Source organism: Aquarana catesbeiana, linkage group LG08, assembly GCF_042186555.1.
Source record: "Aquarana catesbeiana isolate 2022-GZ linkage group LG08, ASM4218655v1, whole genome shotgun sequence".
NCBI lineage: Eukaryota > Metazoa > Chordata > Amphibia > Anura > Ranidae > Aquarana > Aquarana catesbeiana.
In genome coordinates, this window is record NC_133331.1 from 294252506 (window position 1) to 294270951 (window position 18446).

The 18446-nt window shown below is 45.0% G+C and overlaps 3 protein-coding genes and 1 pseudogene across 3 annotated transcripts; 1 reads left to right on the forward strand and 3 right to left on the reverse strand.

Annotated features, from left to right (window-relative positions):
- Window positions 1–658: 658 nt before the first annotated feature.
- Window positions 659–6906, reverse strand: LOC141104929 (uncharacterized). Its single transcript, XM_073594735.1, has 3 exons — window positions 6774–6906; window positions 6546–6690; window positions 659–4678 (listed from the first exon to the last, which is right to left on the reverse strand). Exons 2-3 carry the CDS (start codon window positions 6619–6621, stop codon window positions 3738–3740), a joined length of 1017 nt encoding a protein of 338 aa, XP_073450836.1. The 5' UTR covers window positions 6622–6690; window positions 6774–6906; the 3' UTR covers window positions 659–3737.
- LOC141106927 (U2 spliceosomal RNA) lies at window positions 1802–1906 on the forward strand (annotated as a pseudogene).
- Window positions 6907–6966: 60 nt separating the features above from the next.
- LOC141104949 (oocyte zinc finger protein XlCOF8.4-like) lies at window positions 6967–14219 on the reverse strand. The gene is made up of 3 exons (XM_073594757.1): window positions 11711–14219; window positions 8888–9107; window positions 6967–7334 (listed from the first exon to the last, which is right to left on the reverse strand). Exons 2-3 carry the CDS (start codon window positions 8939–8941, stop codon window positions 6984–6986), a joined length of 405 nt encoding a protein of 134 aa, XP_073450858.1. The 5' UTR covers window positions 8942–9107; window positions 11711–14219; the 3' UTR covers window positions 6967–6983.
- A 118-nt stretch (window positions 14220–14337) lies between these two features.
- On the reverse strand, window positions 14338–18112 carry LOC141106808 (uncharacterized). The gene is made up of 2 exons (XM_073597734.1): window positions 18100–18112; window positions 14338–18051 (listed from the first exon to the last, which is right to left on the reverse strand). The coding sequence occupies exons 1-2, from the start codon at window positions 18110–18112 to the stop codon at window positions 16751–16753; spliced, it is 1314 nt and encodes a 437-aa protein (XP_073453835.1). The 3' UTR covers window positions 14338–16750.
- Between the last annotated feature and the right edge of the window lie 334 nt (window positions 18113–18446).

Below are 18446 nucleotides of genomic sequence, written 5' to 3' on the forward strand. Positions count from 1 at the left end.
TGTGTGGGAACGTCAAATTCCCTTTTAAACGAAGCCACAAACTCAGGGTAGCTCAAGACAACAGGTTTTTGCGTCTCCCATAGAGGGTTTGCCCAGGCCAAGGCTCTCTCAGAAAGCAAAGATATCACAAAACCTACTTTGCTTCTGTCTGTGGGAAACGCCTCGGGCAGCATCTCAAAGTATATCTCAACCTGGTTGAGAAACCCTCTGCATTGGACTGGATCACCCCCAAATCGCCAGGGAAGCGGAGCGGAACCAGACATACCTCTTATAGAGTTATTACTCGAGGCGGGTGCCTGCACAGAGACTGGAGCAGCAACAGGGATGGCCTGCAACTCAGGTTGTACCAGAAGCGGCCACAGTGGGAGATTTCAGGTGAGCCGTGCGACTTAGGAGCGTCTGTAACTCCATGGCAAACTGATCCATGCGGTGATCCAGTTCATCCAATCTGGAAAAAATATTACCAAGTGGATTGACTGCATCTTCTGAATTCATGGCCTTCGCCTACTGTCAGAAAACATGATATCAGGCCGAGACAGAAGTACAGTTAAATCACACTTGTTTAATAATAAAAGTAATAAGAACAAACGTAGTCAAAACATAGCTAGAGTTCAGTAACCGGAACGTATAGTCAGCCAAGCCAGAAATGAAAGTAGTGGAACAGCAAGCAGGATCTGGAGCCAGAAATTATGTCAGCAAAGCAAGTCTTTAAACAGGAACGCAGGTGATAGTTTCTTGTGATGTGACCAAGGCAAAGACAGAGCTCCTCTGGACTGGACTGCTTAAGTAGGCAGGACTGACGAGCAGGATCATCAACAGCTGAGTAACTGTGGAGAGAGGTGGGACCTGGCAATTAGCCTACAGCTGAGCGGCCAGCTCAGAGAAGGAAGGGCTGAGCCCAGCCCTGACAGGTCCACAACGAGCCTCTAAGTGGGGATGAAGATGCTTAAAGGTCCACAACGAGCCTCTAAGTGGGAATGAAGATGTTTAAAGGTCCACAACGAGCCTCTAAGTGGGAATGAAGATGTTTAAAGGTCCACAACGAGCCTCTAAGTGGGGATGAAGATGCTTAAAGGTCCACAACGAACCTTTAAGTGGGGCTGAAGATGCTTAAAGGTCTACAATGAGCCTGTAAGTGGGGCTGAAGATGCTTAAAGGTCCACAACGAGGCTTCTAAGTGGGGCTGGTCCACAACGAGCCTCTAAGTGGGGCTGAAGATGCTTACATGTCCACAACGAGCCTCTAAGTGGGGTTGAAGATGCTTAAAGGTCCACAACAAGCCTCTAAGTGGGGCCGAAGATGATTAAAAGGTCCACAACGAGCCTGTAAGTGGGGCTGAAGATGTTTAAAGGTCCAAAACAAGTCTGTTAGGGGTAGAGTTACACCTTTTCTTCAAGCCAAACCAAACACTTTAGCAGCCTGGGACACCGCAGCGAACAGTGGGTGAGGCCAAATTGCTTTTGGTGACATTATCGCTTTGCCCCTGCGTGATGCCGAACTTGCCCCTGGACATACGCCTGCAGCTCCCAGACAGCAACAGATTTGTGTGAGACTATCTTGGGTTACTTAGGGACCCACAGCCCGGTCTGAATAATGTGTCCGGGTTTTATTCCACCTGAAACCTGAACACATGATTCCAAATCCAGACTGTCCGGGTTAATCCCAGACAGGTAGGTGTCCGCCTGGACTCCCTAATGTGCATTAGGGAGGCCAGCGACAGACCCTGTATGTCTGTCACTGTTGCTGTAGTGGCGATCCTCTAGGTGATGCTACAGGACAAGTCATCAGTAGTCAGGCTAGGATCGCTTCTCGGCCTTTTGGCTAAGATCAAGTGTAGTATCTGTTCTTATCAGTTTCCAGAGGAGGCGCTGTGTCACTCTCGTTGGGGAGAGCCAGCAAATCCAATGGTGTCATAGTACCTGGAAGGGCGGTACTCAGCAGGGACTACGCCGTGTTGCCCGACAGTATACTGGGGACCGGCCAATGGTTGAGTCTGAGCCGTCTGGAAGGGTGCTCCTGGTTGGGATGGGTGCTGCATTTTGATCTGGCCGGAGGGTCGGGTCCCTGGCCTTCTGGCCTGGATTGTGGTAGCTCTAGCTGCTGACAGTTATTTGGGTAGGAGAACGCCTACTCCCCTTTTGCTGGAGGGGGGGAGTGGCTAGTATCCATTTACCCGAATGTGAAACTGGAAGGGGTGATGGGAGTGACGGTGGAGCCTACGGGGCAAGGGCTCTCACCAAGATTCCTGAACCTCATGCCTTTTCTGTCTGTGGTGGGGGCTGCCGTGATCTGGGCTGTGGGCCAGGGTTGGTCTTGAAAGCCTATGGAGTAGTGCCCCTGGAGTGGCAGTCACTTTGATTTTGGGCACCATGATCACTGCACCATAACACGCTTTTTTTGCACCTGCCTCTTGGGCCGGGCCTTTTGGCTAGGACCAGAGGAATTTTTTATTCCTGGCCGGAGGGCCTGGTCATTGTTTTACACAATGGCCACTTCTTTCACTCTCCTCTCCACTATCCCTTCCCCCACTTTTTATTTATTTTGAAATCCTGTGTTGTCACGTCTTGTTTTTGTCACGTTTGTCTCACTGTGTGATGAGTAAGGATGCGGGTCCTCGGGCCAGCCCTGAAAGTCTTGGGAAGGGGTGGACATGGCCTTCTGGCTTAGTCCGCCCTCTCTCATGGGGTCTCCCTTCGGGGGAGCCCCACCTAGTACTTGGGTGGGTCCTGTCTCGGCAGGCCCTCCAGAGAATGGGGTCTGTCTGGTTTCGGCCAGATAGACCACAGTAAGTACCTTTGTCCCCGTCTGGAGCCTAACGCCCCGGGGGGAATCAGGGAATTGGCACGTCTGTGTACCCGTGGCACTTTTTTGTGAGCACTCTTTATGTGTGTGCACATTTTTTATGCACCGGGTGAAGTTTTTGGGTGTGTTTTGCACGCCATAGGCTTTTAAAAAAAAAAAAGTAGTCAGGCTAGGAGGGCCTGAAAAATCCACCAATTTTAAGGCTTGGCACGTTTGGTATCTATTTACTTGACACAACCCCATCCTTTATTTTTTTTTTCCCAAAAATTGGTATTTTATTGTACTTGTGTGCACTAAAATTCATTTTAGAATATTTTTTCTAAAAATGTATATAAGATAAACAGTTACGTGACATTAAAACATTGCAGTTGCCAACTTCTTCTTCTTCTACAGGGTCTCCTCTCCCAGAAAATATCAAATTGTTTGCGAGTTTTCATCTTGTAGAAAAATTTGGTAATATATATTTGAATACGGAGCATTTTTGCCTAAAAACATCCTGGAGTCGATATACGTTTTTTTTCTGTCTGATGAAGGAGGAGTTTCAGTCTGATGAAGGAGCTTCAGTTTGATGAAGGAGGGGCCTCTGTCTGATGAAGGAGGAGCTTCAGTCTGATGAAGGAGGAGCTTCAGTTTGATGAAGGAGGAGCTTCAGTCTGTTGAAGGAGCTTCAGTCTGATGAAGGAGGAGCTTTTCTCATCCGAAACGCGTTGAACGTTTTATGAGATGTTGCTAAAGAACCCTTAAAGCATTTTGGACTCTTTACCTTTTGGTTTGCTGATTCTGTTGTATTCTACTTTTAGTATAAAATGCTTTCAGAGCACGGGGAAAACTCGCTAACTCTTGTTGAGTTCTCTGGTGAACGGCAATGATATGTTTATCAATGAAACATGACCATTGTGACTTTTCCGGTACCTACGTAGGCGTCCTTCATCAGTCTAGGATTTATATGAAAAAGGACACCCCCCAGTGGGCCTGCACCGGTGTTTAACAAGAAGAGATTTATTTGGGAAACATCTCCCGCACTCTGAGCATGGAAAAGGGTGTTCTCCTGTGTGGCTTCTTAGGTGGGTAATAAAATCAGAATTTTTTAGGAAAGTTTTTCCGCACTCTGGACAGGTGTAAGGTCGCTCACCCGTGTGGGTTCTCTGGTGTCTATGAAATTTTCCTTTATGAGAGAAACCTTTCCCGCACTCTGGGCATGAAAACGGTATCTCTCCGCTGTGACATCTCTGGTGTATGGTAAGTTCTGACTTCACCACGAATGATTTCTGGCATTGGAAGCACGAGAACGGCTTCTCACCGGTGTGACTTCTCTGGTGGATGATGAGATGGGATTTCCTGTCACACATGATCCCGCACTCCGAGCAGGAGAAGACCTCCTTCCCGGCGTGGCCTCTCTGGTGTATGGCAAGTTCATATTTATTATCGCAAGAAGTCCCGCACTCCGAACACGTCAAGGAACTCTGGTGGGTTTTCTGATGGCTGCAGAGGTTGCCTTTCTGATTGAAGCGTTTCCCGCAGTCCGGGCAGGAAAACGGCTTCTCGCCCGTGTGGGTTCTCAGGTGCACAACAAGTCCCTCTTTCCGTATGAAACTTTTCCCGCACTCTGTACATGTATGCGGCTTTTCACCCGTGTGGATCTGCTGGTGTATGTAGAGTTTATCTTTCCGCAAAAAACATTTCCCGCACTCTTCACATGGAAAACCTTCACGCGTGTGAATTCTTAAATGTCTATGCAGATGATCTTTCCGTTTAAAACTTTGGCCGCACTCCGAGCACAAAAAAGGCCTTTTCTTCTCAGAATCTGTTGGGATTCCATCATAGTCTGTAGAAGAAATCCGGGGCCCCTCTGAGGAATTCCCATCACCACATCCAGCTGTTAGAGAGAAACATTATTATTTATCATCGACAAACGTATTTGGGGTGTTTGCGTTTTGCAGTCGGTCATTGTGTATGTAGGTCTAGTAGTCAACGGTGTAACATAGATCTGAGGAATGGAGATGGACCTTTCATATGGTGTACAGTATCTCCTCCTCATTTGTTGGGAACATGACGTTATATTGAGGAATGGAGATGGACCTTTCATATGGTGTACAGTATCTCCTCCTCATTTGTTGGGAACATGACATTATATTGAAGAATGGAGATGGACCTTTCATATGGTGTACAGTATCTCCTCCTCATTTGTTGGGAACATGACATTATATTGGAGGAATGGAGATGGACCTTTCATATGGTGTACAGTATCTCCTCCTCATTTGTTGGGAACATGACGTTATATTGAGGAATGGAGATGGACCTTTCATATGGTGTACAGTATCTCCTCCTCATTTGTTGGGAACATGATGTTATATTGAGGAATGGAGATGGACCTTTCATATGGTGTACAGTATCTCCTCCTCATTTGTTGGGAACATGACGTTATATTGAGGAATGGAGATGGACCTTTCATATGGTGTACAGTATCTCCTCCTCATTTGTTGGGAACATGACGTTATATTGAGGAATGGAGATGGACCTTTCATATGGTGTACAGTATCTCCTCCTCATTTGTTGGGAACATGACGTTATATTGAGGAATGGAGATGGACCTTTCATATGGTGTACAGTATCTCCTCCTCATTTGTTGGGAACATGACGTTATATTGAGGAATGGAGATGGACCTTTCATATGGTGTACAGTATCTCCTCCTCATTTGTTGGGAACATGACATTATATTGAGGAATGGAGATGGACCTTTCATATGGTGTACAGTATCTCCTCCTCATTTGTTGGGAACATGACATTATATTGAGGAATGGAGATGGACCTTTCATATGGTGTACAGTATCTCCTCCTCATTTGTTGGGAACATGACGTTATATTGAGGAATGGAGATGGACCTTTCATATGGTGTACAGTATCTCCTCCTCATTTGTTGGGAACATGACGTTATATTGGAGGAATGGAGATGGACCTTTCATATGGTGTACAGTATCTCCTCCTCATTTGTTGGGAACATGACGTTATATTGAGGAATGGAGATGGACCTTTCATATGGTGTACAGTATCTCCTCCTCATTTGTTGGGAACATGACGTTATATTGGAGGAATGGAGATGGACCTTTCATATGGTGTACAGTATCTCCTCCTCATTTGTTGGGAACATGACGTTATATTGAGGAATGGAGATGGACCTTTCATATGGTGTACAGTATCTCCTCCTCATTTGTTGGGAACATGACGTTATATTGAGGAATGGAGATGGACCTTTCATATGGTGTACAGTATCTCCTCCTCATTTGTTGGGAACATGACATTATATTGGAGGAATGGAGATGGACCTTTCATATGGTGTACAGTATCTCCTCCTCATTTGTTGGGAACATGACATTATATTGAGGAATGGAGATGGACCTTTCATATGGTGTACAGTATCTCCTCCTCATTTGTTGGGAACATGACATTATATTGAGGAATGGAGATGGACCTTTCATATGGTGTACAGTATCTCCTCCTCATTTGTTGGGAACATGACATTATATCGAGGAATGGAGATGGACCTTTCATATGGTGTACAGTATCTCCTCCTCATTTGTTGGGAACATGACATTATATTGAGGAATGGAGATGGACCTTTCATATGGTGTACAGTATCTCCTCCTCATTTGTTGGGAACATGACATTATATTGGAGGAATGGAGATGGAACTTTCATATGGTGTACAGTATCTACTCATATGTTGGATGGGGGACACACTTACCCAGTAATGTGAGGGACGGCTGATTCTTCATCATAATGTCCTTGTAGAGATCATTGTGTCCTTTTAAAAAATCCATCACTCCATACTCCTCATCCTCCTGTTTATACTCTTCTTTAACGACAATATTATCTCCAAGGAACCCACTCTGAATATATAAAAACAAACATTCATTGTAAAAAGCATGCTTGTATATAAATCACAACTACCAATAACTGTTCTTCACCCTACCTGATGATGGTGAGGGATGGTGTGACCTTCCTGTGTGGAATCCCGGGAATACAGAGGACGGGGACATCTCTCTGGTGGGTTCCCATTACTGGATCCATCTGTAGGAAACACACACACTGACTGAATACATTGTTTCTATGTGTTTATCAGATGATGGGGGATCTAGGTGGACCCTCCGTACTGCTCTCTCCTTTACAATAAAGTCTCCTCTTACCCGGTGATGTGAGGGGCGGCTGATTGTCCATCATGACGTCCTTGTAGAGATCCTTGTGTCCTTCTAAATACTCCCACTCCTCCATGGAGAAATAGACAGTGACATCCTGACACCTTATAGGAACCTGACACACACAATGATACAGTCACCATCCAGACACATCCCTTGTCTGTTACTGGATAATGTCCCAGAATTCCCAGAATCCTCCTCACCTCTCCTGTCAGCAGCTCCATCATCTTCTTGGTGACTTCTAGAATCTTCTGTATGTTGTGTCTCTCAGGTTTTAGGGAGTCACATGGAGGCACTGTGATGGTCATATGATCACCTGACTTCACAAGAGGAAATCTCTGTATTGGAGAACCAATAGGAATATCATGTTAGAATCCCAGAATCCTCCTCACCTCTCCGGTCAGGTCTGTGTTTTATTAATAGAGATAAGAGTGATGTCATGTGACCTCCCAGAATCCTCCTCACCTCTCCGGTCAGGTCTGTGTTTTATTAATAGAGATAGAGAAAATTGAGTACTGTCCGTGATACTTTTTTTATTTGCACTAACATACAATTTTTCAGGACAAGCTTTCGGGGTATGTCCCCTTCTTCATTGTCCAAGCAGTACACACAATGAAGAAGGGGACATACCCCGAAAGCTTGTCCTGAAAAATTGTATGTTAGTGCAAATAAATAAAAAAAGTATCACGGACAGTACTCAATTTTCTCTGTCACAATTGCACTAATACGGCTACAACAAATCAAGTATTAATAGAGATAAGAATGATGTCATGTGACCTCCCAGAATCCTCCTCACCTCTCCGGTCAGGTCTGTGTTTTATTAATAGAGATAAAAGTGATGTCATGTGACCTCCCAGAATCCTCCTCACCTCTCCGGTCAGGTCTGTGTTTTATTAATAGAGATAAGAGTGATGTCATGTGACCTCCCAGAATCCTCCTCACCTCTCCGGTCAGGTCTGTGTTTTATTAATAGAGATAAGAGTGATGTCATGTGACCTCCCAGAATCCTCCTCACCTCTCCGGTCAGGTCTGTGTTTTATTAATAGAGATAAGAGTGATGTCATGTGACCTCCCAGAATCCTCCTCACCTCTCCGGTCAGGTCTGTGTTTTATTAATAGAGATAAGAGTGATGTCATGTGACTTCCCAGAATCCTCCTCACCTCTCCAGTCAGGTCTGTGTTTTATTAATAGAGATAAGAGTGATGTCATGTGACCTCCCAGAATCCTCCTCACCTCTCCGGTCAGGTCTGTGTTTTATTAATAGAGATAGGAGTGATGTCATGTGACCTCCCAGAATCCTCCTCACCTCTCCGGTCAGGTCTGTGTTTTATTAATAGAGATAGGAGTGATGTCATGTGACCTCCCAGAATCCTCCTCACCTCTCCGGTCAGGTCTGTGTTTTATTAATAGAGATAGGAGTGATGTCATGTGACCTCCCAGAATCCTCCTCACCTCTCCGGTCAGGTCTGTGTTTTATTAATAGAGATAAGAGTGATGTCATGTGACCTCCCAGAATCCTCCTCACCTCTCCATGCAGGTCTGTGTTTTATTAATAGAGATAAAAGTGATGTCATGTGACCTTCCAGAATCCTCCTCACCTCTCCGGTCAGGTCTGTGTTTTATTAATAGAGATAAAAGTGATGTCATGTGACCTCCCAGAATCCTCCTCACCTCTCCGGTCAGGTCTATGTTTTATGAATAGAGATAAGAGTGATGTCATGTGACCTCCCAGAATCCTCCTCACCTCTCCGGTCAGGTCTGTGTTTTATTAATAGAGATAAGAGTGATGTCATGTGACCTCCCAGAATCCTCCTCACCTCTCCGGTCAGGTCTGTGTTTTATTAATAGAGATAAGAGTGATGTCATGTGACCTCCCAGAATCCTCCTCACCTCTCCAGTGAGCAGGTAGATGATCTCCAGGGTGAGGTTTAGTATCTTCTCCATGCTGTGACTCTGGCCTTCCTCTATCCTGATTGTGGTGGTCGTGCGATCTGTACAGGATGCTCCTCTTCATAAAAGGGGTATAAACTGAAACTTATCCTCACATCCAATAATCAGTGAACTCCAGAGGAAAAGGAAAGCCCATGGAGTACTGCTTGAGGTCCATATTCTGATTGTCAAAAAGAAAAGAAATGTTTTTGTGTACTCTATCAAGTCTTCGATCCCAGGACTCTCCTATTCCCTTGTTACATCATCCATATCAGGGGAAAGGATTGTTACTACCAGACAAGTTCTCAATGATAAAATTGAACATTTATTTAAACACATTTAAAACCATCTTCAATATCAGCCAACTACAATGAACTCTTTATATCTAACGTTCATGTGAACTGTTACCTTTGTCATGGACTCATGGTATTGGATTTTTAGTTTTTTTATAACTGCATGTCTCCAGTAGAGTATATGCCTAAGGCTCACCTCACTCCGATCCCAACCACTAGCTCGGCGTACGAAGGATGACCCTACTCCTAAGCCTTTCTGCTGCCTTTCACACAGTTGACCTCCCGCTCTTTCTCAAAAAGCTTCACTACCTTGGTCTCTGTAACTTTGCTCTTTCCTGGTTCTCCTCCTAACTATCTCAGCGTTCCTTCACTGTCACCTACAACTCAGTCTCCTCCATTACTAGAGGGGTCTCTTTCCATCAGGGTCCCCCCAAGGCTCTATCCCCAGAACTGCTGCTCTACTTCTTCTCTCTTTTCCTTCTTCATGGAGATTAAATGTACAACTATCAGTACTGCCTCTCATAGGCAGGGTGTTAGGTGTAACCCTGGGCTCTGACCTCCTCCTGCTTGGTGTCCTCCACCCCTCTCTGTCAGTCCATCCACTGGCTTTCATTCAGTGTTCTCCACCTCTCTCTGCCAACAGAGGTCCTCCTTCCTCCGGCTGGTGACCCCTCTAGTGATATAGATATCTATGTAGAGGAATCAGGACCTTCTTCCTCCTGCTGGTGATCCCTCTAGTGATATAAAGATCTAAATAGAGGAATCAGGACCTCCTTCCTCCTGCTGGTGATCCCTCTAGTGATATAAAGATCTATATAGAGGAATCAGGACCTCCTTCCTCCTGCTGGTGATCCCTCTAGTGATATAAAGATCTATATAGAGGAATCAGGACCTCCTTCCTCCCGCTGGTGATCTCTCTAGTGATATAAAGATCTATATAGAGGAATCAGGACCTCCTTCCTCCCGCTGGTGATCTCTCTAGTGATATAAAGATCTAAATAGAGAAATCAGGACCTCCTTCCTCCTGCCGGTGTCCCCCCTAGTGATATAAAGATCTATATAGAGAAATCAGGACCTCCTTCCTCCTGCCGGTGACCCCCCTAGTGATATAAAGATCTATATAGAGGAATCAGGACCTCCTTCCTCCTGCTGGTGATCCCTCTAGTGATATAAAGATCTATATAGAGAAATCAGGACCTCCTTCCTCCTGCCGGTGACCCCCCTAGTGATATAAAGATCTATATAGAGGAATCAGGACCTCCTTCCTCCTGCCGGTGACCCCTATAGTGATATAAAGATCTATATAGAGGAATCAGGACCTCCTTCCTCCTGCTGGTGACCCCTCTAGTGATATATAGATCTATATAGAGGAATCAGGACCTCCTTCCTCCCGCTGGTGATCCCTCTAGTGATATAAAGATCTATATAGAGGAATCAGGGCCTCCTTCCTCCTGCTGGTGACCCCTCTAGTGATATAAAGATCTATATAGAGAAATCAAGATCTCCTTCCTCCTGCTGGTGATCCCTCTAGTGATATAAAGATGTATATAGAGGAATCAGGACCTCCTTCCTCCTGCTGGTGATCCCTCTAGTGATATAAAGATCTATATGGAGGAATCAGGACCTTCTTCCTCCTACTGGTGATCCCTCTAGTGATATAAAGATCTATATAGAGAAATCAGGACCTCCTTCCTCCTGCCGGTGACCCCCCTAGTGATATAAAGATCTATATAGAGGAATCAGGACCTCCTTCCTCCTGCTGGTGACCCCTCTAGTGATATATAGATCTATATAGAGGAATCAGGACCTCCTTCCTCCTGCTGGTGACCCCTCTAGTGATATAAAGATCTATACAGAGGAATCAGGACCTCCTTCCTCCTGCCGGTGATCCCTCTAGTGATATAAAGATCTATATAGAGGAATCAGGACCTCCTTCCTCCTGCTGGTGATCCCTCTAGTGATATAAAGATCTATATAGAGGAATCAGGACCTCCTTCCTCCTGCTGGTGATCCCTCTAGTGATATAAAGATCTATATAGAGGAATCAGGACCTCCTTCCTCCTGCTGGTGATCCCTCTAGTGATATAAAGATCTATATAGAGGAATCAGGACCTCCTTCCTCCTGCTGGTGATCCCTCTAGTGATATAAAAATCTATATAGAGGAATCAGGACCTCCTTCCTCCTGCCTAGGTCCCCTCTAGTTATATTAATATCTATATAGAGGAATCAGGACCTCCTTCCTCCTGCCTAGGTCCCCTCTAGTTATATTAATATCTATATAGAGGAATCAGGACCTCCTTCCTCCTGCCGGTGATCCCTCTAGGGATATAAAGATCTATATAGAGGAATCAGGACCTCCTTCCTCCTGCCGGTGACCTCTCTAGTGTTATGGCCTCCATCCCTCTCTGGCTTCCAATTGCCCAACAGATAAAATTCAAAATATTAACATACAAAGTCATTTACAACTGTGGCCCGAGCTTCAGCACCAACCTCATCTCATAATATCATCCAAACCGTCCTCTTCATGACTTCTATAACATAATTTCGTATAACCTCCTCGTCTGTCCCACCAACGTCTTTTCTGCACTTCCTTCGGGGTAGCGGCTAGTTCCTACCCAGTAGAAGGTCCTGGTGATGTCAGGAGACCATGTGACTGTTCCGTCGGGTTTACCTCCTACCTACTTCCTATATGATGTGACATCACTTCCTGTCTGTAGGTGTCATAGAGATTTGCAGTGTGCGTTCCCTCACTATCACTAAGGTTGCCATCTTGTGGAGGGAATTAGGTACTGCAGTCAAAAATCTTTTTTTTTTTTTTGTCCTTGTCATACATCTTCTCATTACATTACCATCATTATTACAGATCCAGGTGACATTTTAGTTAAAGAAAAAAGACAAATGAAACTACAAGGAAACATTTTTTTGTCTTGCTGTTTTAACATTTGTCCAAGAGCAGATCTATGTTTGTTCAGAGAATGTTTGAATCCACTTACTGTTGAATGACTCAATACCTCTGATGGAAGTCTAAACCAACCATCAACTACGCTTTCAGCAAAATAATACTTTCTAAGGTTGGTTTTCAGAATTACTCCTGTCCTGATAGTTGGAGGTCATGTCCCCGTGCTCTTCATCCTGGCTTCAAATTCAAAATACCTCCCACCTGAACCTTATTCACACCCTTCACGTATTTAAAGATCTCAGTCACATCCATCCTTTCCTCCAGACTGTACATATAAAGTCCAAGCAGTCTCTCCTGATATGTTTTATCCCTTAGAACCTTCACATTTGATGTTGTCCATCTCTGGATTCGTTCTTCTAAATGAGGTCTAACTATATATATATATATATATATATATAAAGAGAGAGAGAGAGAGAGAAATCAGGACCTCCTTCCTCCTGCCAGTGATCGCTCTAGTGATATATAGATCTATATAGAGGAATCAGGACCTCCTTCCTCCTGCTGTTGACTCCTTTAGTGATATTTAGATCTATAAAGAGGAATCAGGACCTCCTTCCTCCTGCTGGTGATCCCTCTAGTGATATAAAGATCTATATAGAGGAATCAGGACCTCCTTCCTCCTGCTGGTGATCCCTCTAGTGATATAAAGATCTATATAGAGGAATCAGGACCTCCTTCCTCCTGCTGGTGATCCCTCTAGTGATATAAAGATCTATATAGAGGAATCAGGACCTCCTTCCTCCTGCTGGTGACCCCTCTAGTGATATAAAGATCTATATAGAGGAATCAGGACCTCCTTCCTCCCCCTGGTGATCCCTCTAGTGATATAAAGATCTATATAGAGGAATCAGGACCTCCTTCCTCCTGCCGGTGATCCCTCTAGTGATATAAAGATCTATATAGAGGAATCAGAACCTCCTTCCTCCTGCAGGTGACCCCTCTAGTGATATAAAGATCTATATAGAGAAATCAGGACCTCCTTCCTCCTGTTGGTGATCCCTCTAGTGATAGAAAGACCTATATAAAGGAATCAGGACCTCCTTCCTCCTGTTGGTGATCCCTCTAGTGATAGAAAGACCTATATAAAGGAATCAGGACCTCCTTCCTCCTGTTGGTGATCCCTCTAGTGATATAAAGACCTATATAGAGGAATCAGGACCTCCTTCCTCCTGTTGGTGATCCCTCTAGTGATAGAAAGACCTATATAGAGGAATCGGGACCTCCTTCCTCCTGCTGGTGATCCCTCTAGTGATATAAAGATCTATATAGAGGAATCGGGACCTCCTTCCTCCTGCTGGTGACCCCTCTAGTGATATAAAGATCTATATAGAGGAATCAGAACCTCCTTCCTCCTGCAGGTGACCCCTCTAGTGATATAAAGACCTATATAGAGGAATCAGGACCTCTTTCCTCCTGCTGGTGACCCCTCTAGTGATATAAAGATCTATATAGAGGAATCAGGACCTCCTTCCTCCTGCTGGTGACCCCTCTAGTGATATAAAGATCTATATAGAGGAATCAGGACCTCCTTCCTCCTGCTGGTGATCCCTCTAGTGATATAAAGATCTACATAGAGGAATCAGGACCTCCTTCCTCCTGCTGGTGACCCCTCTAGTGATATAAAGATCTATATAGAGGAATCAGGACCTCCTTCCTCCTGCTGGTGACCCCTCTAGTGATATAAAGATCTATATAGAGGAATCAGGACCTCCTTCCTCCCACTGGTGATCCCTCTAGTGATATAAAGATCTATATAGAGGAATCAGAACCTCCTTCCTCCTGCAGGTGACCCCTCTAGTGATATAAAGACCTATATAGAGGAATCAGGACCTCCTTCCTCCTGTTGGTGATCCCTCTAGTGATAGAAAGACCTATATAAAGGAATCAGGACCTCCTTCCTCCTGTTGGTGATCCCTCTAGTGATATAAAGACCTATATAGAGGAATCGGGACCTCCTTCCTCCTGTTGGTGATCCCTCTAGTGATAGAAAGACCTATATAGAGGAATCGGGACCTCCTTCCTCCTGCTGGTGACCCCTCTAGTGATATAAAGATCTATATAGAGGAATCAGGACCTCCTTCCTCCTGCTGGTGACCCCTCTAGTGATATAAAGATCTATATAGAGGAATCAGGACCTCCTTCCTCCTGCTGGTGACCCCTCTAGTGATATAAAGATCTACATAGAGGAATCAGGACCTCCTTCCTCCTGCTGGTGACCCCTCTAGTGATATAAAGATCTATATAGAGGAATCAGGACCTCCTTCCTCCTGCTGGTGACCCCTCTAGTGATATATAGATCTGTATAGAGGAATCAGGACCTCCTTCCTCCCACTGGTGATCCCTCTAGTGATATAAAGATCTATATAGAGGAATCAGGACCTCCTTCCTCCTGCTGGTGACCCCTCTAGTGATATAAAGATCTATAGAGGAATCAGGACCTCCTTCCTCCTGCTGGTGACCCCTCTAGTGATATAAAGATCTATATAGAGGAATCAGGACCTCCTTCCTCCTGCTGGTGACCCCTCTAGTGATAAAATGATCTATATAGAGGAATCAGGACCTCCTTCCTCCTGCCAGTGATCCCTCTAGTGATATAAAGATCTATATAGAGGAATCAGGACCTCCTTCCTCCTGCTGGTGATCCCTCTAGTGATATAAAGATCTACATAGAGGAATCAGGACCTCCTTCCTCCTGCTGGTGACCCCTCTAGTGATATAAAGATCTATATAGAGGAATCAGGACCTCCTTCCTCCTGCTGGTGACTCTTCTAGCGATATAAAGATCTACATAGAGGAATCAGGACCTCCTTCCTCCTGCTGGTGACCCCTCTAGTGATATAAAGATCTATATAGAGGAATCAGGACCTCCTTCCCCCTGCTGGTGATCCCTCTAGTGATATAAAGATCTACATAGAGGAATCAGGACCTTCTTCCCCCTGCTGGTGATCCCTCTAGTGATATAAAGATCTATATAGAGGAATCAGGACCTCCTTCCTCCTGCTGGTGACCCCTCTAGTGATATAAAGATCTATATAGAGGAATCAGGACCTCCTTCCTCCTGCTGGTGACTCTTCTAGCGATATAAAGATCTATATAGAGGAATCAGGACCTCCTTCCTCCTGCTGGTGATCCCTCTAGCGATATAAAGATCTATATAGAGGAATCAGGACCTCCTTCCTCCTGCTGGTGACCCCTCTAGTGATATAAAGATCTATATAGAGGAATCAGGACCTCCTTCCCCCTGCTGGTGATCCCTCTAGTGATATAAAGATCTACATAGAGGAATCAGGACCTTCTTCCTCCCGCTGGTGACCCTTCTAGTGATATAAAGATCTATATAGAGGAATCAGGACCTCCTTCCTCCTGCTGGTGACCCCTCTAGTGATATAAAGATCTATATAGAGGAATCAGGACCTCCTTCCCCCTGCTGGTGATCCCTCTAGTGATATAAAGATCTATATAGAGGATCTGAGTAGACCATGCTGATCTGTTCAAAGCACATGGAAAATAAACTTTTAAAATTGAGCTTCAGGCAAATGTATTTTAATTTGAAAAAACTGCCAGAATTGTAAAAAATGTTACTCCATAAAAAACAAATACACCGATGTCTGGGTGCCCACTTGGCTTCTCTCCTAGTTAAGCTCTAGTTGGGATGGTGGACACGGAATGGAGGTTCATAACATTTAAAGTTCCCGTTTCCATGTGATCACTGTGATTGGCTAATGATGGTGATCACTGTGATTGGCTAATGATGGTGATCAGTGTGATTGGCTGATGATGGTGATCACTGTGATTGGCTGATGATGGTGATCACTGTGATTGGCTGATGATGGTGATCACTGTGATTGACTGATGATGGTGATCACTGTGACTGGCTGATGATGGTGATCACTGTGATTGGCTGATGATGGTGATCACTGTGATTGGCTGATGATGGTGATCACTGTGATTGGCTAATGATGGTGATCACTGTGATTGGCTGATGATGGTGATCACTGTGATTGGCTGATGATGGTGATCAGTGTGATTGGCTGATGATGGTGATCACTGTGATTGGCTGATGATGGTGATCACTGTGATTGGCTGATGATGGTGATCACAAGATGGAAAAACCCTCAGAATGGTTACCGATCATCTCTCCAGGACCTGAGGCTCATTCCAAAGACATCAGCACTCGCCCTCCCAGACTTCACATACTTAACTCTTTCAGAATTCGTTTCTCTCTTCTTCTTTTGTGTCTTATGTAGGTTTTGTATTATTATACAGAGCGAAAAAAGAAGCAACGAGAAGACCTCAACGTGGGCAGGAGGACCCAAAGTGGGCAGAGTCAGGAAACGGGGGACTTTGTTGTCACCAGCAACTGATGGCTTGACTCCCATCAATATGTGTCCCAGCATTCACGCCGGGGGGGAATAAAAGAAATTTTCCCCGTGTGACATCTTTGGATTAACTTAAATATTTTGTGAATGTGGAAAAGTGTGTTATAAGCAGGTTGGCTTCTTCGGAAAGGAACATGGAAAAGCATGCTCACCCAACGCGGCTTCTCAGGTATATAAGAAGGTCTCAAGGTATCAAAGGCATTTAGAGGACGGGAGAGGCCGCTTACTCTTGTGACTTCTCTGGTGTACAGCAAGCTCGCGTTTATTACTGAAACATTTCCCGCACTCTCCACAGGAAAGAGAAGGCTCACCGGTATGGCTCTTCTGGTGCCGACGGTAGTGTCCTTCAATAATGTAACATTTCCCGCACTCTGCGCACGAAAAAGAATGCTCCCCCGTGTGGCTTTTCTTGTGTATATCAAGATCGATTTTCCTTGGGAAACAATTCCCGCACACCGAACATGAAAAAGGCCGCTCCCCCGTGTGGCTTCTTAGGTGTTCGAGAAGATGGCTGTTCTGTAGGAAACTTTTTCCGCACTCTGAACAGGCGTAGGGCTTCTCGCCCGTGTGGGTCCTCCGGTGCCTATTAAGTTTTCCTTTATGCATGAAACCTTTCCCGCACTCTGAACAGGAAAAACGGTGTATGCCCGTGTGAGTGCTCAGGTGCGAAACAAGGTCGCTTTTCCGACTGAAGGATTTCCCGCACTCCGTACAGGAGAACGGCTTCTCCCCAGTGTGCAGTATCATGTGGGCATTTAAGTTGTCTTTTTGTGAGAAACACCTTCCGCACTCCGTGCATGAAAAGGGCTTCTCACCGGTGTGAGTCCTCTGGTGCACCACAAGTTCTGACCTCACCGTGAAGGATTTCTGGCAGTGGGAACACGGAAACGGCTTCTCACCGGTGTGACTTCTCTGGTGTATGGTAAGCTGAGATTTACTTATATACAGTTTCCCACACTCCGAGCACGGGAAGATCTCCTTACCAACGTGTACTCTCTGATGTATATTCAGATCGGATCTCGTTTGAAAACATTTCCCGCACTCTGAACACGACAAGGAGCTCTTGTCCATGTGCTTTTTTCGATGTAGGGTAAGACTATATTTCCTGCAGAAACATTTCCCGCACTCTGGACAGGAATACGGCTTCTCGCCTGTGTGGATTCTCATGTGTAGGACGAGTCCCTCTTTCCGTATAAAACCTTTCCCGCACTCTGTACACCTATGCGACATTTCACCTGTGTGGGTTTTCAGATGTTCTGTGAGTTTCTCTTTCCGTAAAAAACATTTCCCGCACTCTTCACATGGGAAATTCTCACCGATGTGAGCTCTCACGTGTCTTATCAGATGATGCTTCTGTTTAAAGGTCTGACCGCATTCCGAGCACAAATAAGGTCTTTTTCCCTGAGAAGGTGTTGGGATTCCACTATCTTCTCCAGTATTATCCGCAGACGAAATCTGAGGACCCTCCGAGGAATTCCCAACATCACATCCATCTGTGAGAGAGAAACTTCATCAAAGTATTTTCATTGGTTACATTTTACAGTCAGTCAACATAGATCTGAGGAATGGAGATGGACCTTTCATATGGTGTACAGTATCTCCTCCTCATTTGTTGGGAACATGACATTATATTGAGGAATGGAGATGGACCTTTCATATGGTGTACAGTATCTCCTCCTCATTTGTTGGGAACATGACATTATATTGAGGAATGGAGATGGACCTTTCATATGGTGTACAGTATCTCCTCCTCATTTGTTGGGAACATGACATTATATTGGAGGAATGGAGATGGACCTTTCATATGGTGTACAGTATCTCCTCCTCATTTGTTGGGAACATGACATTATATTGAGGAATGGAGATGGACCTTTCATATGGTGTACAC